General features: G+C 41.5%; 2 protein-coding genes across 2 annotated transcripts in view; both read left to right on the plus strand.

The window, feature by feature from the left end:
• The window catches only part of LOC109468866 (trichohyalin-like), an 11,501-nt gene extending 4,514 nt beyond the window's left edge, over window positions 1–6,987 (plus strand). Inside the window, exons 2-5 of the mRNA XM_019767236.1 lie at window positions 3,156–3,607; window positions 4,016–4,150; window positions 4,595–4,729; window positions 5,719–6,987. Coding sequence (XP_019622795.1) covers window positions 3,206–3,607; window positions 4,016–4,150; window positions 4,595–4,729; window positions 5,719–5,982 — 936 coding nt within the window. The 5' untranslated portion in view covers window positions 3,156–3,205 and the 3' untranslated portion in view covers window positions 5,983–6,987. The remainder of the gene's footprint in view (window positions 1–3,155; window positions 3,608–4,015; window positions 4,151–4,594; window positions 4,730–5,718) is intronic.
• A 2,478-nt stretch (window positions 6,988–9,465) lies between these two features.
• On the plus strand, window positions 9,466–18,812 carry LOC109468896 (EGF-like and EMI domain-containing protein 1). Its single transcript, XM_019767276.1, has 3 exons — window positions 9,466–9,879; window positions 14,822–14,914; window positions 18,643–18,812. The coding sequence occupies exons 1-3, from the start codon at window positions 9,728–9,730 to the stop codon at window positions 18,785–18,787; spliced, it is 390 nt and encodes a 129-aa protein (XP_019622835.1). The 5' UTR covers window positions 9,466–9,727; the 3' UTR covers window positions 18,788–18,812.
• The last annotated feature ends 5,887 nt before the right edge of the window (window positions 18,813–24,699 follow it).

Raw genomic sequence — 24,699 nt, forward strand, 5'->3', positions numbered from 1 at the left:
CCGAGGGTGATGCGGAATACACCGTGTTGTATTTTATTTATGTCATACCCACCCAAGAAAACGCGCCTTTCAATGCGAAATGAGCGAAAATTTGGTGTCCCTAAACCCAAAAAATGCGACAACATCAATTCCAACGTCCGAATTTTGTATTCGAATTTCGAAATCGGTGCACGCGGTTAGGCCGAAACGCGTTCGAATCGTTCCACGGAGCATTTGGAAGCCCCGGGCCCAACGCGTAAAGAACCCCCGGGCTGTACCGCTAGTTATCACACGGGCCGGAACGCCCGTATCGAACGTAATCGCGGCCCAGGTAGGACATAAGGACATCCATTATCAGAAACATACGAATTTTACGGAATACATACGATCCTTACTAATTTGGTAACCTGCGCCTGGATCACCAAAGGATCGTATGTTTCCAAGTAATGCATCGTATGGATTCTGTAAAATTTGTATGAATTCCGTACAACTAAAATGAATTCTTTGGCACCCCCTATACTAGCTGTATATGTTGCTTAATGCCTTTCCCATGACGGAACGTAAGAGTATACTGTAAGGTACAGACGGCTGTCTGTCTGCACGCGGGTGAGTTATGTTGTAATTTCTACCGTTAACGTCTGTTGGAGAAGCACTGATGGAAACTTAAGTAGCAGGGCTTTGTAAACAGTCTTGTAGTGTAGGATGTTACCGTAGAGGTTTTCTATTTGTTCCAACATTTCGTGACTAGACAGCACACTCAAGTTATATCAACTTATGTATGTCGCCACCAACGACAATACTCATTTTCACTGGAGTTAAGTGAGGAAAGTCGTGTCAAGTGCCTTTCCCAAGGAGTATGTTGAGTGCATCGCTTTACAAATTGTTGATAGCATCCTGTCTGTCATAGTTGCTCTTGGGTCCCTATTCTTGGGTAGTCTCCACCAGACTCCTTTGCAGGCTGAATGAATAGTAGAAATTGGCCTAAAAAGAATGTAGCTGGCCAGGCAAACTGGACCCTCTATAGCCGGCCAGCTCTCCTGGCCAGCTACATTCTTTTTAGGCCAATTTCTACTATTCATTCAGCCTGCAAAGGAGCCTGGTTGAGACTACTTTTCCTCCGCCCGCCTTAAGTAGGCACCGCGTGGGAGTTTGGCGATGTTTTTTCAGTCAATATTTTCTGTTGTTGCGTTCCCCGTATGGGCTTTGATAGTGCGGCATTTCCGTATCTTTACTGTGGGCTACTTTCATGCTGTACATTGTTGTTTATATGTGATACGCATTCAATACTAACTCAATGCTGCGTCGGTAAAGGTTAGACATCCAGGTAATAATCACTGCAAAAAAACAGTTACTCAAGCAACTGGAGCAACGTCTGACCGTTTCCAAAATCATATCCAGTTGCTTTAGTAACTGTTGTTTTTAGCAACTTTTGCTCTGCTAGAATAAAGATCAGTCGTGCATGAAGTGCATTTCAAGGCGTGACGTGTCCATTATACATACGAACTAAATGGTCCGTGATTCCTACACGTACTAGTATGTCACCAAGCTTTGTTACAACGAGGTGTTACTAATGGTTCACACGTCATACGGTCACAAATTGAGCGCATTCTTGGGATAGTTGTGTGGTTTGTCGTATAGTTGTGTATTTTGCCGAACTGTGAAGGTTATTCTATATCCTTAACCATAGTTGGGACTATTAAAGTTAAAATCTGTACAAATCACTCTATCAATATTGTTGTTATAAAATACCTTGTAACTTGATTGTAACATTACATTGGCATTCTCCTTTGTCCAAACTTTAAGTTTAGAAAATAAATATTTCAATTTTATTCAAATCAATCAACAAAGCAGGAGTACATAGTGCTCCTGAATTGCGTCGTCTTTACATTTTATGGATACACGGAAAAAACGCGCGCAATTGCATACATACGGATAAACGAATAGGGCATGAAACACAAAAACACTAGGCCTGCATCTTACTAATATTGTAGTCGGATGGTGTGGTGGACTGGAACGAGATATACAGTTATGTAAATTCTAGGTAGAAATCCAAGTAAAACCATAACATAGATTTAACGTGAGAATGTTCCCGTGTGAAACCGAATGCTGTTCTCCCCCCACATTAATCCTCCCCACTTGAGCGGCTCGGTTTGGCGCTAAAATAAGTTATAACTTAAATCAGTTGTAACAGTTAAACTTGAGTGTAACCTCACATTGTCCTTTTCCTTTCTCTAAAGATAATAAAAAGATAAAATCTAAATACAAATCCAAGAACAGCCTCACTTGGTCATTCTACTGAGGAAGACCAGAGTGACTAGTCAAAAGCTGTAGGTGAGAGAATTTTTTTGTGTTGGACCAAAAGTTTTAACTTTAAACAACCATACGTATATTTGACATAAGAACTTTCCCGTGTGAATCCGAATGTTGTTCTCCCCCCACATTAATCCTTCCCACTTGAGCGGCTCGGCTTGGCGCTGGTTACTTCAGAAAGGGTCTTGAGACGTTTCTCAAGGAGCTTCTGAAGGAGCACTTGAGAGAAAAGACGCCTAAACTGGCAGGTGGGCCTGACCCGCACCGGGGGAGCGGACTGTTGTTGTTAGAGGATTAGCTTTCGAAAACGAAAAAAGGGAGTAGGGTAACAGTGGGGTTCGAGCGCCGCTAACAGATCCATTCTAATGGGCCCGGACCTTTTGGAGTAGTGGCTAGCGCGCTGGTGTCGTAAGCTGGCTGCCTTAGCCTCTCCCAGGCTTTGGGAGGCGGCTGGAAAGAGAAGAAATAGGCCAAATAGAGAGATAACATACCGGGGGATTGTTCAGCTAGAGAGTGCGGTGAGGCAAACTGTACTCTATAGCGGACCAACTCCCCTGGCATGTTATCTATCTATTTGGCCAATTTCTACTCTTTCCAGCCTCCCCCGAAGCCTGGTAGAGGATAGGGAAATGGGACTAGTAGCTAGCCTCCACCAGGCCTACTGTACTAAAAATAGATTTAATATGGGGTATCCATCAAACTTGGAACTGTAACTGTTAAGAAACCGTTTGAATTCTACATTACACATGTATGTACCCATAACAAGTTACAGGGAGGGTGCAGATTAGGTGCAGGTATTTCGAACCCTGCTAGCTGGGTTGACTTCTTGAGATAAGTAACATTAATATTATTCCTTTTAATTACAGCTCTTCGACAACAAATTATAACTAGAGGAAAACACAACCAAGCCGTTACCATGGCAACCGGAGGGAGACCGGAAGTGACGGAGGAGGAACCGGAAATCGACCCATACGAGGGTCTGGACAACGAAGAACTCAAGATCGCCTTAAAACTCGCGGAGGAAGAGACGCGAGGGCTGTACGCAGACTTAAAGACAACGATGGAAGAACACGAGAGAGCCAAACAAGATCTCGAGCAGAAGCTGACGAAAGCTCTACAGGAGAAACAGAGCATCACGAAGGAAAGGGACGCAGCCGTGGCGAAGTTGAGAGGAGTTAAGGACGACTCGGTCGCGAAGGACCATCGGAACTCGCAGAGAATTAAGGACCTGCAGTCTAAGCTGCAGGAAAAGACTTTGGAATGTAAGAGACTCTTAAGGAGTAACGAGCTGCTGAGGAAGAAACTCAACGCACAACAGGTGAGTGTATTTCTTTTTATATCTGTATTTTATTTTTCTAATTTTTAGCTTTTCCATTACAAAATAGAGGGGAAGACAAAACAGGTGATTGCTCACCTCTTCACGTTGTCTTCTCCTGGTTTAGAGTCTTGGTTTTTCTTTAAGTGCCCACGATCATAATACTGGCCATTCTGGCATATATACTCATTAACACCGTAGCAAAGTGATCGAGGAAAGTCGCGTTAAGTGCCTTTCCCAAGGGAGTTGGTGACATGGTAGGATTCAAACCCGGGACCTCTTGGTTCTGAGACAAACGACCAAAAAAAAAACGACTGGAAAAACAACTCATTAATCAACTTTAGCTTCAAACATTGAAATGAATAAATATACCAAGATAACTATGACGTTATTTCCGGTTCCGGGTTATAGGCCAAGATGAAGTTCGAAGTTGACAAGGAGGTGAAGAAGTTTAAGAACCAGCAGCGAAAACTTGAGGAGGAGAATGAAGAAGCGCAGAAGGAGGCGAAAGAAGCCGCGAAGAAAGTCCAACTTCTTCAAAAACAGGTATGGCGCAGAAGATGCCAAAAATTGTAAATTGTCACGTTCACAAAGTACTACTGAAAGGATGCATGGATGTGTGAAGCAATTACGACACAAATGAATGAATCAATGAACAATTCTTTATGAATGAATCAATGAACAATTCTTTATGAATGAATCAATGAACAATTCTTTATGAATGAACGAATCGCTACATCAGACCATTACACTACACCACTTTTATTGTCCAACCTCACAATGTCTATGTAATACGCTACACCACTCTAAATACTTTTGAGGCCCATGTTTTGATCTCCACTGTCCTTGGTGCTGACGTTACCTTCCATTCAACTGACAGCTTTGAACATGTACACAAATCGACCGTGACAAATTACTGAGAACCAGTCTCTTGATGGGACTTATTGTCTTGTTGTATGACCAGAATCATGCTCTCCTACCCTCCCTCAGAAAGAGGACGAGGCCCGGCGGAAGATGCTAGCGGAGGAAAGACTCCACCGGCTGGAGCGGGAGAACGAGTTGATGGAGCGGAGAAACTTCATGACGGAGCGAGCACTGGAGGAGGCTGTACGGAAGATGAAGGAGGTGAGTTCTTATCTTCATCTCATCTTCTTAATCTGCGTTTAACTTGTCTTGAAAATGCAGTTTCTAAGGAGATATTGGTTGCTAAGAAAAAAAGAACAAAGATTACTGATTTGCTCTTCTTCTTCTTCTCCTGCTACTACTACCGCTTGTAAAAAAGGTCAATGGCCTGGGCTAGACCGCTGACAGTGACACCATGGTAACTGGTGGTGTCGGGTTACATTATGTAGCAAGTGGCAGGACAGAGTTGCAGGGGCTGGTCACCATATATGAATGTGTTTGAGTAAGAATAGTTTGTTAGGCTAGACCATGTGAAGGTTAGAAGATTATGCCTTTGCTTTGCAAATGTTAAAGCTTTCTAGTTGTCATTGTTTTGGAAAAAGGGGGGGGGGTGACAGCTAAGTTATAACAGATACATTTGAACTACTGTCGTCATATATGTGTCAGGTGAGATTGCTGAAGACGAAAATAGAATCAACGTCAGAGGACGAAATAGATCCGGAAGTGGTGAGTTATTGGGATATAGGGCAGTCCTGATGCATGCCGGGAATGATTTTCAAGATTGTTTCCATTCATTCTAGATTCTGGGCATGCGTAGAACATGACATGCACGCGCATGATTCATCAGCCAGGGTCTATAAAGCGCATGCGTTGATGATGTCGCGATTGTCACCTATACTAGATAGTCAACGGACCTGAATTAACATAACTAACTTTTATACATATGCGCATGCGCACTAACATTAACATCCTTCCTTCTTTGAGTTAGATGGAGTGATGCATCATGGGAACAACATGGTTGTTTGGTTTGTCTTTGACTGAACCAATGATACTCCAAACAACTGTTGGCTTCTTCATGGTTATTGTGTCTTTTTTCTTCCTCTTCTTCTTCTTCTCCAAACCAATAAGGTCAATGACCTGAACCAGACGTCTGTCACCATGGTAACTAGTGTTGGGTTACATCATGTTGCAATGTTCTCCCCCTCCCCCAGGTGCGAGTGGAGAAGGCCGTCCTTGAGGACATGGAACGTGACCTTCAGGAGGTCGCGCACGCGCAGCTCGAACTCGCCGCCAGCGAGAAGGAGGAGAAGGAGGGGGAGAACCTGCGGAGCATGCGCAGACGGGAGCTGGAGCGGACCAACAAGCAGAAGAGCCAGATCAAGCCGGTTCAGGACACGCATCACGTGCAGGCCACGCTCGACATGAAGGCCAAGTTCCTCGCGCTCACCACCATTCCTGAGGAAAAGGTCGCCTGAGACGACGTCACTTCCGCTGGCAACGTCACATCCGGTGATGATGTCACATGCTGTCATGACTTTACATCCGGTGATGACGCCACATCCCGTCAACGTAATCGCCAAGCAGATTCTGTAGCGCAAGGGGAGTTAGCCAATTGGCCAAATGAAGATGGAGATCGTGATAGTGAAATGTTTACCCGAACATTGCAATGGGGAACGTAGAGTTAGTGCATTAAATGGAGGCATAGCTGGTTGACGTGTCACAACCATCAAAATATATGTTGTGTTCACAGGATAAAATATCAACCAAACAAGGCGGATTTTCTTTTGGTTTACAGAAAGTGTGTATATATCTCAGACTTGTCCACAGTTAGTTAGCACTACCATTGAAAATACGAGATAGTTTGTTTTTGCGAATTTCGAGGTTTTTTTTCTAAATCTGATAACTTGTATGCAATTTGTAAATTTTCACTGTCAACAAAAAGGCAATAGACATGAATATAGCGCGAAATTGAAGACAGGAAAAGCGATAACCTTTTGGACCTTTGACCTTACTTCCTGTCAGTAAGTTAACCTGAGTAAACCGAAGCTTCCATGACCATAAATGAAATTTCAAATAGTTAATTCCAACGCTGTTGAATGTAACGCGTTACTTGACCTTCTATCAGCCATTTGACATGTAAAAATAAGTGTGATGTTTGTATTGAATTCCTCCACAGGGCAATATGTAATATGTACAGATTTAACCCAATATTTGAGTGTAAAAAAAGACATACTGATGAAGGTATACGTTGATATGCTTTGTATTCCATGATTTGATGTTTTATGTGTTTCGTAAATTAAACCTCAAGCCAAATAACAAATTACGTTTTTGACCAGAAGATATTTGTTGCTAAGTTGTTACTGTATAAGGTTATTTGTGTGAAGGCTTCATTGTAAAAAAAATAATTCAAATTTAAATAAGCCTTTGTACAATCTTTAGACATTGTGGAAACGTAGTTTAATAAAGATGGATTGATGACTGAATTGTTATTTGCTATTTGAGTGAATGGCATGGGACATGACTGGTACCTACTTGGTATTTGCAGCTTTGTGTTTAACTTTTTCGGTTATGTGATGGGAATTTTTAGCAACAAACTAAAAGTAAAACCAATATTACTTGACATGTAGATATAGGCTGCTCCCAACCCAGTGCCGACGTTGGTTGGGGAGCTGTCGGGAGAAGTCTTGCGAATGTCCTGGATGTGTGGCAGGTGTCTTAACCTAACCTGGCGATTTTTTACACAACCAAGTGTTTTATTCAGCCAACGTTTCGGTGACCTTCTGTCACCTTCCTCAGGGCAATTCTGACTGGTTCACATTACACTGCAGCACAGGTGTCGTTGCTTTAGATGTATTCCATATAGAATTGCCCTGAGGGAGGTGACAGGCGGTCACCGAAACGTCGGCTGAATAAAAGACTTGGTTGTGTAAAAAGAATCTCCTCACTCAGTGTCTTACCAACCTGATGAAACTATTCACGGACGTATAGAACACTAAGACGTTAATACAACAATGCGGCTATTTAAACACTGTCTATTGTTGAACAAGAAGCATATAGAGCTTTAGCAAACTTGTCATAACGCCCATTGGGCACCGAACGGCGCCCATTCTAACCCATTTTCGGCTGACAAGCCATCTAAAAGAGATGTATACATAGCTAACTAAACAAAGACCACTTTAGCAAGGCCGCCTTTAGATCGGTACTCACTCTTTTCCATGCATGACTGCCAGTACGTGTTAGTTACAAAACGCGGTGTGTTTGGAGTAAAGATTATCTGAGTAAAGACGATTTTGGTATTGTGTTCTGTCAAGGCACAGTTCGTCATTATAGCGTTGTAAGCGTTCGCAATTGCTCTAAACAAAGTCCATACCCCTACCGTATCCAGAACTGTGTAGCCTATCTAGTTCTATGCCTGAATGGGTTAGAGTTAGGACAAGGCGCGGTTCTGGATAAAAACACGGTTCTGGCTAACATTTTCAAAGCAAATGCATACTGTTTTATGACTTTTATACCTTCCCGAGCCAAACGTAACACTGTTTCTTCTTTTTACATTTCATGTGCTAGTATGTGGTGACCACTCCCTCGAACTCTGTCCTGCCACTTGCCACATAATATACATGTTGCATGTCCTATCCTGGCTATATTTAATATCTATGATGTCTAAATGGGTTTTGTAAGGGATGGTCTTACTGATAGGTGAACTGCAGTCCTTAATCATTTCGATAGATGTCGCTGCAACATGGCACCGCCGCATTCCTAATACAAATACATAGTGGATATGATGATAACTGTAAAAACGTCCACTGTACAAGTCCAGACTCCAAACCCAAGGAAAAGTCAAGAAACTAAAGTAAACAAACAAACAAACAAACAAACAAAAGATTGCGTTATATTATATTACAAAAGTTGTGCGTCTTTTCTTCTTCTTCTTTTCATTTCTTTTCTTTCTTCGTCTTTTCAATGCTATGCTATTCGTATTATAATACTATAGCTATCTTAAAAATTTTCTTTTGTTTGCAGTTTATTCTTGACATTTTCAGCCCTTATTTTGAGAAGAGAGAACAGGTGGTGTGAGTTAATTTGCGGGTTTGGCGCGTGTCCTGTGTGGCCTCGGCTGTCTCCGTACCTGGTACCCAGTCTGTCAGCACAACACATCTGGCAAAACACAAATTTCCAAGCAGATCCTAGGGTGGCAAAAGACACTATCAAATTGGCCAGGCAGTATCCATTGGCCAGAGAGGGTCCTTGGGTGGCGTATGGGCCAATGGATGCTGCCTGGCCAATTTGATAGTGACTTTGGCACCCTAGGATCTGCTTGGAGATTAGAATTGAAGGCAACGTTATATTCAAATCGTTATTCAGCACATCGACAATTTTACAATTCAAGTTGACTTTTAGAGTAAGACCTCCTATTTGCTCAACCTACTAGTATTTGTTTCTCCCTCAACACACGCCCTCAAGTTCAAATACACATTGACAGTTTTAATATACCCCCCACTCCAACCTCCCCCTTCAGGGGTGCCGGAATATACAGTGCAATTTTACGGAATACAGTGCAATTTAAGGGAATACAGTGCAATTTTACGGAATACAGTGCAATTTTACGGAATACAGTGCAATTTTACTAGTATACAGTGCAATTTTACTAGTATACAGGGCAATTTTAGGAAATACAGTGCAATCGTACTAGTATACAGTGCAATTTTACTAGTATACAGTGCAATTTTACGAAATACACTGCAATCGTACTAGTATACAGTGCAATTTTAATACTAGTAACGTTACACAGTTAATAGTAAAAACATGTATACTAATACGATTGCACTGTATTTCGTAAAATTGCACTGTATACTAGTAAAATTGCACTGCATTCCGTACAATTGCACTGTATACTAACTCTGGCACCCCTGCACTTGGTACGGCCCGAAATCAGAACGCAGGGCACGTGTCCAAATCTGGCGGGAATCGGACTGTACCATTGAAGCGGAAGTGAGTCATATTTTCTATATTCGCGTCACAGTGCGAGGAAAAACACTCTACCGTCAGACGCTCCGGTTTCTTTCAGGCCTCTAGGTCAGGCTTTAACCGAGCTGTATTGAAAACTCTACATTCTTTTTAGTCAATTTAAAAAGATTTCGTTTAGGAAACGCAGGGTCAAGGTCTGGCAGGTCACCGACCTTTGACCTTAGGAGAAACTTTTTTGGAAGTGGAGAAACGAAGATGGAGTCGAAAGGGGACTGGCGATTCTGTCGGAATTTTCGCGTTTTATGGAAAGTTTTAGCGGTTTTCTTGTGTATTTCGTGCTGGGGGAAGTTATCAGCGGCACAGGAGTTGCATCCACATGGAATAAACGTCTGTGCGTACAGCGAAAGGTAAGATTTAATCGACAGATTTGGTGAGGTTTTTGTTGTGAAGTGTCCTTGCCCCAAGCTATAGGGTGTCTAACTTTGGGGGCCAGAATTGTAATTTGTTTTCTTTTGTAAAGGCTTGAGCTGTGTTTGTGTGGCGTATCACGTGATTTTCAACAACTTCTCTTGATTCTGAACAATTCAGGTTTTCAGTTTTAGTTTTCAAGACTTAAAGCTGGAATCTAGATGCCCCGTACTGGAATAAAAAAAACTCCAAGCTTGCAAGGCTTCCTTGAAATTTGATCCAAAACAGACGGAGTAAATTTGTCGGTTTGGCCACGAGATTTTATATGTTGATAAACAAGGGAATTGCTGATAATATTGTTTGTATATACCAACTGGTGGTAAACTGTATAATTCCTTTCCGTAAACCACAAAAGTAAACCGATGACTGTACGAAGAAAAATATTCATGGGTAGTTTGACCCTGGCGATTTAAATACCTGACTCACTCGCTGTTCGAGTACATGCATATAATCCACCGCAGAAATATTGATTTTTTCGGTAGATCTGCGTAAAAACCGAGGGTATCATAGGAAAACATGTGCTACTGAAACTGGTACAAGTTTCGTCGTTGACAATGTATGATAGCCTCTGTAGCAGGCTTATAGAACTGTGGGTTTGGTGGTCTTCGGCTCTAACAACAACCAGGCCGGCTATGTTGTCTATATGCAATCAGAAAATACCACATAAAAGCTCCCAAAGACCATGAAGACCCCCCAAACCCCCAGTTTTTGGCATGCTATGGAGGCTAATGTATGAAAGGTTTTAGTGTTTGTCGTGCGAAACCAAAGACTACGCCCCCATATATCCCATTCATTCGTAAGTAGGCAACGTTTGTTGATTTTAGCGTGGAACAATTACAGAGTACTGGCGGACAGGAATTTCACACGTTTCTGGGTCTTACCGGCCATAACGCTAGTTTATGCACCTCAACGCCTTCCTAAGGTGTTATGGATCGTAGAAATTGGCCAAAATAGTAGCCTCCGTAGCAGGCTTATAGAACTGGGGGTTTGGTGGTCTTCGGCTGTTTTCTGATTAGCCTCCGTAGCAGGCTTATAGAACTGGGGGTTTGGTGGTCTTCGGCTGTTTTCTGATTAGCCTCCGTAGCAGGCTTATAGAACTGTGGGTTGGTGGTCTTCGGCTGTTTTCTGATTAGCTCAGTTGGTCATTCAACCAGACCGGCTATGCTGTCTATATGCAATCAGAAAATAGCACATGAAAGCTCCCAAAGACCCTGAAGACCCCCCCCCCCCACAGTTTTTGCAGGCTATGGACGAATATGGAGGCTTCCAAAACAGGGCCAAAGGTGTGATCATGATTTCTTAGTCTCCACCAGACTCTTTTGCAGGCTGAAATATTAAACAGTAGAAATAGGCCTTAAAAGAATGTAGCTGGCCAGGAGAGTTGGCCAGCCATAGAGGGTCCAGTTTGCCTGCATAGAGGCATTTTAGGCAGATTTCTACTGTTTATTCAGCCTGCAAAGTAGTCTGGTGGAGACTACTGGTAGTGAGTTTGTACATGTCCACATTAAAACCCCTGAGAACAGTATAGGCAAATGAAACCTTATCATGGCCTAATTCTTCAGGCAAATTATTCCTTGATTTGGCTTTATTTCATTATTTTTCAGCCCATGTTGTTAATCTAGTGGAGTACAGTATCAAATGTTGTGATAAGGCATCTAGGTCGGGGATAAAGAAAGCTAATTACAGAATAAAAATGAGGTCAATCGAATCTAGAGTGCAGTGAATCATAATATGAAGTTGTGGGGTTGGAAAGGGGGTTTCTAAAAAAGTAAAATTGTATCTGATACTCTGGACAGGGCCTCAACAGATGTGTATTATATATTGATATTTTGTTATTATCCAACAAGGATACCTAAATGTATATATATTTTCTAAATATGCTAAAAGATGAACTGTCTTACCCTTTTACAGCTCTCCTATATTGTGCATCATATGTAAACAAGAGAATCCACTGTTTGTTTGCACAGTAAATATTTGTGTGTTGACCAAACTCTTAGAGGTTGTTACTGAGCCATATAGCAACAGATTATGGTTCAGTATCAGGTAGTATGTTCTTGAAGTGTTTTTAATAGTGTCTACCAGGCTTCGGGAGGCGACTGGAAAGAGTAGAAATTGGTCAAATAGAAAGATAACATGCCAGTGGAGTTAGTCTGCTATAGTATAGTTGAGCAGAAAACTGTACTCTCTAGTGGACCAACTCCCCCGGCATGTTATCTCTCTATTTGCCCAATTTCTACTCTTTCGGGCGGCCTCCCGAAGCCTGGTAGAGGCTAGGTTTTTAGGCTAACTAAAAATGATGCAAGTTCTTTCTCAGTAGTCAGTACCAGTGATGCCCAATTAATCTGAAATGAACCATGTAACAACCAGGGTGGGAGGATTTCTGCACAGTTGACCCAAGTTCTTTGCAAGTCAGACTTGCTGATGAGTGTTTGTTGTTTGGCATTCCTTGGCGCACTGTCGTCACCATGGAGATTTGGTTACCATGGTGAGGATTGTGTTCTTATTGTGGATGGAAATTGGCAAAGCTAGAGGTTGTTTTCTTTTGCAGTGATTTTATCTCACAGTAGTTCAAAGACATTTTGTGGTTGAAACATACATTTCATTCTGCATTGTTGCAGACTAGTATTATATATTTGAAAGACATACTAGTATTTGTGGTGTCATGAATTTGTAATAGAGAGCTGAATGCAAAAAATGCAAACCACAGTGAACATTTTGGTACTTTCCAAGCAGAGGTTGATGGGGGAAGATCATTTGTTTTTGTATGGCCCTTTTTCGCTACGGTGGGGGTATTGACAAAAAAAGGGCCATGTACAAAAAGCAAACGATCTTCCCCATCAACCTCTGCTTGGAGAGTACATATTACCGGTAGGTGATTTTCAGTCTCCTTTTCTTAGTCCTTTTCTTAGTATATGGACGGAAAAGAATTCTATAGAAATTCATCAAATTGAGATTGATAGGATAACAATTCGATGATCTATCATTCTAATCTCCCTGGCTGACTTTCTTCCCATCATTTCCTGAGCTGGAGTCATTACTAGCAGTGTCACAGTGAAAAAGCACTTTTGTTGGTTTTTGGGAAGTGCTGGGGTAAGGCCACACCAATTTAATTTGTTGGTTCCCGGATTCGCCTCTTCGTTTTTTTCTGATTTGACAAAAAAAAAAAAAATGATTCTGGTCCTGAATCAACTGAAAAATGCTCATGTTTTGACCCCCAAAAGGTGGGGAAAGTCCTTTTCTTCCTATTTGTTACAGTTTTCCCATCTATCATTGCAGTGGTTTGATTAAAAGTTCAAAATTCAATGTTTAAATTTTAACCCAGCCTTTTGTGTTGACTTCATGGCTCATTTTGTAGCATTTAAGCCTATAATAGGATGCCTAGACCTGTTTTTATTTATTTTTTTCGCCCCGTCGCTTCATTTTTTTTTTTTAAATCCGAGAACCAACAAATTAAATTGGTGTGGCCTAATGTTGACATCCACAGGGTTTCTAAACACAGAGACAGGAAACTTGTGGTCACCAGCTGTTCGTAGCCTCTAACAGGCTTCAGAAGCGGCTGGAGAGAAATTGGCCTTATACTAGCCTCCACTAGGCCTTTTTACAGGAATACGGATCATAGAATTCGACAAAAGGAGAGTAGAATTGGCCAGAGCAGTCCGGCTGCGGGGAGGTAGTTTCTTTCCCTCCTGCATGGCCAGTCAAACCTACAAGGCGGCCAAACTCCCCTGGCAAATATTCTCCTACTAGGATATATGTAGCCAGCATAGTTAGTCTGGTAGAGACTAGCCTAATACTAGTAATATACAGATACATGTATACATGCCAGGGGAGCTGGTCAGTTTAGGCCCAGGAAACAGTCTAGGATCCAGGCTATCAAAGCTGTGTGCGTTTTGAAGAGGCACTGACGGCTAGAGCCTTCACAACGGCTGAATTCCAGACTAAGTTTGTACAGAAAGCTCATGACCTTGGTACGGCCTGGAACCACTGATAACCTTAGAGGTCAAGTTCAGAGCAGGATGCCTCTTGTCTGGGACGTGTTTTCTTAAGGTCATTAATCATTATGGAATACCTTACTTAGTGCTAGACAGGTGAGGTGACATTCCCTAAGTTAAAATTCTGAGAGTTTTATGTCCTGAAACTAGGTTACCATGAAAAGCAGTCGTTTTGAATATAGAAATGCTAGCTCATAGGTTTTGACCAAATGATAAAGCTGTTCAATTTCTTTCCTAACAGTTCAGAAAATTTGTCAGGGAAATCCTTGGAGGCCTTGTATGAGTTGTTCCAACCTTACAGTCCAATCTTAGGCAGCTTATGTACATGTGTACATGGGTTCTACTTGTACCTAAAGACGGTTTTGGTTTATAATAATGTGAAACAGACAAACTTGACAATAGTCATTGACCATAGTCGTAGTCATTGACAATAGTCATAGTCAATCAATCAATCAAAAATGGTTTATTCTCAACACACCTGGTACCACTGCTTGTACTTGTAGGTTGAAATATACCTACGTATTGTAATATGAACATCATAACATCATAAAGATATTTTATACAGTATCAGATACTGATGTTCCCCATCCACAGCTACACAGGTACCCACATCACCACCTCACAGATGACCAGACGGACTTGTGCGTGTACATGAACATCGTATATATGTTACAGTACTATATATGGTACATAGTTTATTAAACTATCAATTATGTCTCCTGTTATATCCCTACATCCACAGCTACACAGGTACGTATACCCACCACCTCACAGCTTAAACTGGGGTGTTATAACTACTGTAAAGTTATGCAGAACAAATGTACAACAGAGATGGAAGAATATATAATGTTACTGACATTGCCTGTTACATGTATTTCCCCATCCACAGCTACACAGGTACCCACATCACCACTTCACAGATGACCAGACAGACTCGTACATGGGACTGGGGGTGTCTACCATTCGTCAGGTGTAAAACCAAGTAAGTATACAAACTTAGGAAGGGAAGAACAGAAAAAAAGGTAAGGTATGAAACATGAACAACAGCAAACTGCTCTGTGAACAGTGACAATTTAGGGAGCCGGCGGAAACTATGGAGGATGGCATCCAGGCTAAATACTCATCCAAGCTACAACCAAAGTAGTCTCCAAGATACGTCGATGAAGGTTAGACATCCAGGTAATACGATACGCCAAAAAACAGTTACTCAAGCAACTGGATATGATTTTGAAAACGTCAGACGTTTCAGCTAGTATCCACTAGCTTTCGTCAGTGACTGAGAGACCAGAGGGGAAAGCAGGTTTATAAGTACAACCTGTTGATTGATATGCAAATAAAGTGAAGACAAATTTTTGGAAGTCGAAAAAGGAACAAAAGTCAGACAAGTCAAGACAAAATGATGCAAATTAGTCTGAAAGCTCCTGTTATACAGAACAGGAGCTTAAGTGTTGTTCATGTTTCATACCAAAGTGATTCCCACCACCCTTTGGAACACAAACTAGCAGTGATCAAAACTCTCTTCCATCGTGCAGACAACATTGTCACTTCAGACCAAGCCAAAACGGACGAACATAGACACCTCCGAGGTGCCCTGGCTAAGTGTGGCTACCAAAACTGGACTTTCAACAAAGCGCTCAAACCTTCAGATCAGTCTAAGAAAACCCAGAAGTGCAAACCATTGACCAACAAAAACAAGGCCAACATCACTATTCCGTATGTCCAAGGAGTATCTGAGAAACTCCGACGGATCTTCCAAAAACTTCAACATAGCCACTAACTTCAAACCTCACTCAACCCTCAGACAAAGACTGGTACACCCTAAGGACCGACCTCACAAAGGTACCAAGGCGAATGTATTTACAGACTCAAATGTGAGGAGCCCAATTGTAACAACACCTACATCGGAGAGACAAGTCGACCGCTTAAAGTAAGGTACAAAGAACATTGCCGACCTAGTGCCAACGGCTACTCCTCAGCTATTTTCCACCACCTACAACACAACCAGGGTCACTCTTTCAAACTCGAGTCCACGGATATCTTAGACCGCGAAACACGCTGGTGGGAACGGGGTGTTAAAGAGGCAATATATGAAAGAATGTACAACCCCACCCTCAACGAGGGAAGGGGGGCTACGAGTCGATCTTTCCGGCACTTGGGATTTGGCACTCCCAGCCCCGAGGACAGACAACACTTAAGCTCCTGTTCTGTATAACAGGAGCTTTCAGACTAATTTGCATCATTTTGTCTTGACTTGTCTGACTTTTGTTCCTTTTTCGACTTCCAAAAATTTGTCTTCACTTTATTTGCATATCAATCAACAGGTTGTACTTATAAACCTGCTTTCCCCTCTGGTCTCTCAGTCACTGACGAAAGCTAGTGGATACTAGCTGAAACGTCTGACGTTTTCAAAATCATATCCAGTTGCTTGAGTAACTGTTTTTTGGCGTAGTCTCCAAGAAGATCTTTTGGTGGCTGCAAGAAGCAAGACAGTACCTTAGGGTGGCAAAAGACAGTATCATATTGGCGGGGCAGTATCCATTGGCCAGAGAGGGTTCCATAGGCCAAATTGATACTGCCTGGCTGTCTTTTGCCACCCTAAGATCTGCTTGGAGATTAGGAAGGGGCCACCAAAGCCCTGAAGGCTCAGATGAAAACTAATTAGTTGTACATTTCCTGTCAGTTGAGTTTACAGAAGGGGAAACACAGAAGTCAGAAGCTCATCTGACCTTATTTGTACATCAGCAGCTTTCGCAAACCTGTGATAACAGTTTAGCTCCAGGCTACAATTCTTTCTGTCTGACATACACATACATACTAAGTACAGTTGTGTACTTGTGAAACTTACATCTTACTTCCCTATGGTAATGGAGGCAGAGAGGGAAGGAAGGAAGCATGGATGGATGAATAATGACATAGGATTGTTATATATACTAGTATCTTGTTTCTTCAGTCAGTTATAACAGTTTAGCTCCAGGCTACAGGATGGAAGGATGGATGGATGGATGGATGGATGAATGAATGAATGAATGAATGAATGAATGAATGAATGAATGAATGAATGAATGAATGAATGAATGAATGAATGAATGAATGAATGAATGAATGAATGAATGAATGAATGAATGAATGAATGGTGCATAACTTATTGCTACTAGCGTCAGAAGCTTAAGAATTTTTCTTGTGATCAGTGAAAAGTTATTTTAGTATTTAGTATTTTGTGGATCTGAATCTTTTTCAAGCTATTGAGTTATAGAAATCTGAAGAAACAAGCATGTAAATTCTACTGGCCTTCATGATCAGTTAGCACAAACACACAGGAGACAGTGAGGCGAGATGTTGGCATGTTTGGTGTCAGAGTTGCCCCCCTGATGTCAGTGGTTGGATCAGGAGAGTGCTGTACCATCACTGGGTGACACATCCACATCTGTCTGTCTTCTCTGACCTACATTCACACATAGACCTGTCAGTCTTAGTTACTGTGCTCTACGGAGTCAGCTAAAACATTAGTCCTGTGGTATTCACAACAAATATGATATATAATAGCACTGAATATGTGTAGTCTTTTAATGATGATTATTATAAGCTTTCAATCTTTTTGTCAAGCTTTTAAAGCTTACATGAGAGTGAAAAGTTTACCTCATCAGTTTGCAATCATTTATTTTTGTACAAACAAATGTACATTACTTGTTAACAGTTTTATACATATATATATATGTATATATATATATATATATATATATATTTTAAACAGTACATGTACATTATGAATTATGTTCCTTGTCATTTTGTGATAGTTTAGATAGTTACCAGACTGAGTATTCTATCAAGTGACTCTCTCATACTCAAATACAGTCTGCATGATCAGATAATTAAATGTAATGTAGTGGGTGTGGAGAAAGAGACATCCTCTGTCTTCCTACAGTCTAAATGGAAGGAAAGGTGTGGGTTGGGTTGGTGTATGTCTGGGTAGGAAGGAGGGGAGAAAGGAAGTGGTTAAAACTGTCTTGTCTGTGGGACTTTTATTACTGTTTTAACTACATGTATATTATGTGTTTTGAGTTCACAGTCTAGTGTAGAGCATATGAAAAGTGTTTGAAGTGTTTTAAGAAAAGTCTACAATATTAATTCAGCCCTATAGCATTGGCCACCATGATGTTCAGACATGTACATATGAATGAAATGTGGGAATAAACCAGTCTACTACTACTACTACTACTACAACAACTACTACTACTACATAACTACAACAACTACTACTACTACTACTACAAATGTATTATAGTTTACTACTATTACTACTGCTATTACTACTACTACTACTACTACTACTACTACTACTACTACTACTACTGCTGCTGCTACTACTACTGCTACTACTACTACTACTACTACTACTACTACTACTACTGCTGCTGCTACTACTACTACTACTACTACTACTACTACTACTGCTGCTGCTACTACTACTGCTACTACTACTACTAACGTTACTACTACTACTACTACTACTACTACTACTACTACTACTACTACTGCTGCTACCCCTACTACTTAACTACTACTACTACTACTACTACTACTACTACTACTTCTACTACTACTACTACTACTTCTACTACTACTACTGCTACTTCTACTATTACTTCTTCTACTACTACTACTACCGGTACTGCTACTGCTACTACTAACTAAATATTTCTCCCCTTACAGGACCGTTTACTTCACCATGTACAGAGTTGGTTACCTGACCAGGTACAGACAGGTGTACAGGTGCTGTCCAGGCTGGCTACAGGACGGAGACGTCTGTCCTACACGTAAGTATTACACCTGTAACACACCTTTAACACACCTGTAACACACCTGTCCTACTCACACACACCTGACCAGGTACAGACAGGTGTACAGGTGCTGTCCAGGCTGGCTACAGGACGGAGACATCTGTCCTACACGTAAGTAACACACCTGTGCTATACATATCACACCTGTATTTAACACACCTGTGCTATACAAAAGTCATGCTCATGGCCATGGATAAGCCTTTAACACAGTTTAAGTCATCCTTATCTTTGTACCCACCAAACAACTCACAGAACAACCAACCAACAAACCAATAACAAACCAATAACTAACCAGCCAACCAGCCATACCAAAGATAACCATCTCAGTAGTCTCTACCAGGCTTCGGGAGCGGCTGGAAAGAGTAGAAATTGGCCAAATGAAATAGAGAAATAGAGAGGTAACATGCCAGGGGATTCAGTCCACTAGAGAGTACAGTTCAGGTCTGGAAAACTGTTACTCTCTAGCAGACCATACCCTGGCATGTTATCTCTCTATTTGGACAATTTCTACTCTTCCCAGCTGCCTCCTGAAGCCTGGCAGAGGCTACCATCTCTGCAGATCTAGACTAGAGATAGCCGTTTTCCCAGCTGGTCCTGGACAGTGGAAATGACTCATTCCATCCACTTCAGTCCCCACTCCTGACTGTCATGGGGTCTGGACCAGGTCCAACTCCTAGTCTTCAAGGAGATCAGTGGGGGTGATTTTGTTGGTCATTTTAGCCTTGGTATAATCTCTCTTCCATGGTTTGTGTGTAGCAAGCATCCATAGAACGAGAGAGATATGAGGGAGTCTACACTTGGCCATGTAAGTCAAGGCAGAAAAACCCACATAGTACCAGAAAATACAACAGTTAGATCTTGAAATGTTTGTGATGGTTTTATTTTTGCACTTACTGTAACTATAGTATACGTATATTACTGAAGGTCCTGCAATATTGTTAGTCTGGGCAAACTATAAGTGAGTTTACAGTAAGTGAGTTGACTTGTCTGACTTTTGTTCGTTTTTCGACTTCCAAAAATTTGTCTTCACTTTATTTGCATATCAATCAACAGGTTGTGTATATAAACCTGCTTTCCCCTCTGGTCTCTCAGTCACTGACGAAAGCTAGTGGATACTAGCTGAAACGTCTGACGTTTTCAAAATCATATCCAGTTGCTTGAGTAACTGTTTTTTGGCATGAGTTTACAGTAAACTGACCTATTCATCTGCTTGGAGAGTAGCCAATGGAATCAGGGATTTGTCAGTTGTTGTAGTGAGGTCAGTTTTTGGGATGTGGGGGTGAGACAACAGGATGTGATTTCTGCACTTAAGGAAACTTCAAGATGTTCCTTTTTCACATAGAGGTTTCTTCTTCAAGTTCAAACAAACTAAGGAACTTAAAAACTCCTTGGGAAAACAGGATATCACCCCTGCACTTAAGGAAACTTCAAGATGTTCCCTTTTCACATAAAGGTTTCTTCCTCAAACAAAGGAACTTGAAAACTCCTTGTGGCAACAGGATGTCACCGCTGCTCTAAGGAAACTTCAAGAAGTTCTTATTTTCACATTGTGGTTTGTTCTCCAAACATGGGCGTTTCGGTAGCTAGTAGTGCATTTATTATGTCAATCGTACTGTGTGTATTACTAGGACAAATCTTGAAGTCAATTTGAAAGTGTTACACTTGGCAACATATAAATATCACTTGACGAATTAAGTTCAGAAACAATTTAAAGGTGTACATTGCTTGCAAAGTTTTTCTGTCATGTTATGAATTATATTGTCTTCAACCCTTGTAAAGTTTTCCTTGACAAATAATGTTGATTAAATAGACCTAATCATCTGCAATTAACTGAATTTAAATGGATAATTCTATGCCTCACATGTACAGAAAATGTCCCTCTGATATACGAATCCCCTCACACTGCTAGTTGTGCCCCTAGTTATCACCCCTGCCCCCTGGTGGCCCAGTATGCTCTCACCTGAATGCAGAACAAGCCGCTTGACTCAGCTGAATTATCTGGTTCAGTGACTCTGTTCTCTGTGTGGTGGGAACTTTGCAGAGTTGGAGCCGCGCCAAATTTGGCAGCTGCTCAGAGAGAAATAATCTCTAAGCAGATCCTAGGGTGGCAAAAGAGGGTATCAAATTGGCCAGGCAGTGTCCATTCGCCAGAGAGGGTCCAATACGCCACCCAAGGATCTACAGAAAGTCTAGCCTGGGTACCAAACCTTTTGTCGGCTTGGCGGTAATTTTCCTGCCCCGATCTTTACCAAGCACAGGCGAGTTATACCACGGCCCTATCTCCAGCTGTTTCCCTGTATCCGCTGACTTCCTGTATTACGCTTGGTCTTCTTTTGCCGCCAACCCTAGAGCGAAGAAACCTAAAAGTACCCCCCCACCCCCACCCCACGAAGCGCGGTAATCAAGGCCTGGTTGGCGGGCCCAGACACTCTCGACGCCGAAGGGATAGCGCTGAGCTCACGGCGGTCTGCTTACCAGGCTACAGAAAGTAGCACTAGACAAGGTTATGGTGGCATACGTATGGACCCTCTCTGGCGAATGGATACTGCCTGGCCAATTTGATACTGTCTTGTGCTTTTGGAGATTAAGAGAGAAAGGAAGCTAGGAGGGATTCGAAGAGCAGTCACTGTATCTATTCAAACTCTCAAAGGTGTCTGTTATCACTAGGATAATGTGCTGGTTAGTATTTCTTGGTTCACTGGCTGGTGGATTTGTTGGTAAGTTTAAAGTCCATACTGTAAATTTTGAAGCCTCTCACTTTTGCATCCTTATACATGTGGCATCTGTCACATCAAAATTAGTGTCATTCACTGTGTCTTTGGTAGAGGGGGCTTGTAAGTTGTACAACTATCTTCTGATCATGAGCCAGGTTGCCCAGAAAATCGGGACATGTCAATTCTCATTGATCAATGTCATATAAACAAGACAAAGGAGTTGCGAAGAAGTCAGATCACCAAGAATTTTATTTGCTGTTAACAAAACAAAGAAAGAAAGGTAGGCAATAAAACCTAATAGATGTTGTCAAGCCAAAATAGGTCTTTTGTTTGCACTAAATTACAGAGCACAGGTGTACAAGTAATACTGCCCACCGAATGTTGTTAATATTTGATATTGTTGGGGTAAACTCTGACAAAATCTTGGCTAGGTCTTCCAATGAGGAGTCATTAATACAATGCTTCTGAGTAAAACAGACAGGCATGAGTGTAAATAGTACAAATAGAATTCCCAAGGAATCACTAGACTTTTTCCAAACTAGTTACATAGAATGCTTTACTAACTTAGTACTAACAAGAGGTCGATGACATGATCATACCTTGGTCATGTATAAGCTTAGGATGTCAAAGATGTGCTGCTGTATACAGTTTGACTGTTGTTTTGCTGGTATTTGAACCAAAGGCTGTGTGTGATACGTAAGTTGGAGTACAGAAACACACATTACACGAGTACGGAAATTTTACGACATAGTCACGATGCTTTTTGTGACAGACTCAACCGTGCATATTCACTAACTCAGCACATATTGAATTTCATAAACTCAACACCAAAAAGAACAGTTACCCCAAATTGATATCAATAGCAAGAGCACACATAACAAACCCTATCTCAGTGTTCTATAACTGAATGTCCTATTAATGTAACTCTGGCTTAATAAAAAAAAACTTACCTCAAGCTTAGGTCAATAGCAAAATCACACAAACAAACCCTATCCCATCGATATCGTTCCGGAGACAAACAGAGAACACACTACACGCTCCTTTGTCCTGACACTACAAAATATCACCACTGCAAAACCTGAAGACAACATTTACAAAAAATCCACTACAAAACCATGCCCCTGCTTCCTTGCCTGCAGAGACCTAACGAAAAAAACTTTGTCGCCCACATTACCTGAGTCAATCAGGTCAACAACCTTATATAAGTTATAAACATTTGTTCTCCATTTTAGATCCTTGTTTAGCAAAACATAAAACCATCATGTGGTTATAAGGCCACACCAATTTAATTTGTTGGTTCTCGGATTTTTTCAGAAAAAATATGAAGCGACAGGGCGAAAAAAAATAAAAATAAAAACAGGTCTAGGCATCCTATTATAGGCTTAAATGCTACAAAATGAGCCATGAAGTCAACACAAAAGGCTGGGTTAAAATTTAAACATTGAATTTTGAACTTTTAATCAAACCACTGCAATGATAGATGGGAAAACTGTAACAACTAGGAAGAAAAGGACTTTCCTCAACTGTTGGGGGGCAAAACATGAGCATTTTTCAGTTGATTCAGGACCAGAATCAAATTTTTTTTTTTTTTTGCAAATCAGAAAAAAACGAAGAGGCGAATCCGAGAACCAACAAATTAAATTGGTGTGGCCTAAAGAGGTTACACATACGCAAAATCTCAGAAGTTTCTTTCAATTCTAGTCTAGACCGCAAGAAAAGACTTGTTCATGGTAGGAAAAGTTTACGGTCCGAGAAAAATGGACATGTTCTCTTAACTATATGTTCACAGTGTTAGCAGGTGCAGAAGAAAGAAAGTCTGCAAATTATTTGTTGACGGAAAGGATCGAAGTTTACGGTACAGAAGTAACCATGAAAACCGCGAATATAAAAGTACCATGAAAAAATCATGATTTACAATTATATTCTGAATGATGTAAAGCAGTAACTATTTCTTTCAACAAATTTCCATTGCATGGATATTTGCAGGAGGTCATTCAAACATAACCAATACAATGCGTATATAATGCTAGAATGTTAGAAAAGTCTATCACAAGTATCCTAATTCGAAGATGAAGACTTTGTTGTGCAGAGAAGTCACCACCAATTCTACCTGTCCAGCAGCAACAGTTACAGCGACTGCCTGTGGTTTAATGTTTAGTACAAGATTTTGGCGGAAATTGCCATTGTTGTCAAACAGCACAACTCGGGAGTTTCCATAGTCTGCCACGATGATGTTCCCTGCCCAGTCTATACAGATGCCACGGGGATCATTCAGCTGACCTGCACCACTTCCCACACCTCCTAACTCAGCAAATGGCCCATGCATGTTGTAGACTGAGATGCAGTTTTTTGCCTCATCTGACACGAGAATGTTTCCATTCCTGTCCACAGCGAGATACTGCTGTTTATTCCGGGTTCCCTCCCTTTGTTGCACACTTCTCTCCGGGACCGGTGTGCCATCTTCCTTGTACACTCCAATAAAGCTTGGAGGAGGGGAGGGAGGGTAATTTGACGATAATTTGGGGAACATACTTCGTGTAACAAGGATGTGGTTGCTTGTTGTATCCACAGCAATCCCTTTGGCCAAAGCTGATTTCGGTAGATCAATCTGCCCCACACGTCTGCCGTCAGTAGTGTACTGCACAGCAAACTCATTTGCTGTTCTATCAGGAGTTGTACCCACCACCCACAGGTTCCCCTTCCCGTCCAGGGCCACGTCTTCAGGTCTTATTTTACGTCCATCCTGCACGACTGTCGGGAATTCGAAGGAGTCATGGACGGGTTGTAACTTCAGGTTAAAGACTGTGATTTTCTCATGGCCTGAAGTTGGATCTGCTACAAAAACTTCAGCATTAGATGCTGCAACACCAGTTGGATTGCGAAAAGGTCTTTCCACATAGCCCTGCCGTTCATAGACAGGTACTTGTGCAGCGGCCATGTTTGTTTTTCTCCTCGTCTCCGTTTGCAGGCTTCTAGGTCCTGGTGCATTCTGGGAGGTGACGTCACGGTGCAATTCATCAGAATTACGCCGGGGGCGCAATTCTAACACCATGATGTACAATTGTAGATCGCGTGATGTTTGCTTATCAAGTTATATATTAACCTGCATTGGCGGCATCCAATTTGTAATGATTACCCAGGCTAATATTTAAATATGACACCTTTGAGCATACGCACCATTGTATGATAAATCAACAAGCCGACTAAGGCCACAG

The sequence above is a fragment of the Branchiostoma belcheri genome, unplaced genomic scaffold (assembly GCF_001625305.1).
Source record: "Branchiostoma belcheri isolate BF01 breed outbred unplaced genomic scaffold, Haploidv18h27 scaffold2, whole genome shotgun sequence".
In the NCBI taxonomy this organism is placed as follows: domain Eukaryota; kingdom Metazoa; phylum Chordata; class Leptocardii; order Amphioxiformes; family Branchiostomatidae; genus Branchiostoma; species Branchiostoma belcheri.

Coding starts and splice junctions, on each gene's coding strand:
- LOC109468896 (XM_019767276.1), top strand. CDS start 9,728: ATGGAGTCGAAAGGGGACTGGCGATTCTGTCGGAATTTTCGCGTTTTA. Junction 9,880..14,821: donor GTCTGTGCGTACAGCGAAAG/GTAAGATTTAAT, acceptor CCCCATCCACAG/CTACACAGGTACCCACATCA. Junction 14,915..18,642: donor TTCGTCAGGTGTAAAACCAA/GTAAGTATACAA, acceptor CTCCCCTTACAG/GACCGTTTACTTCACCATGT.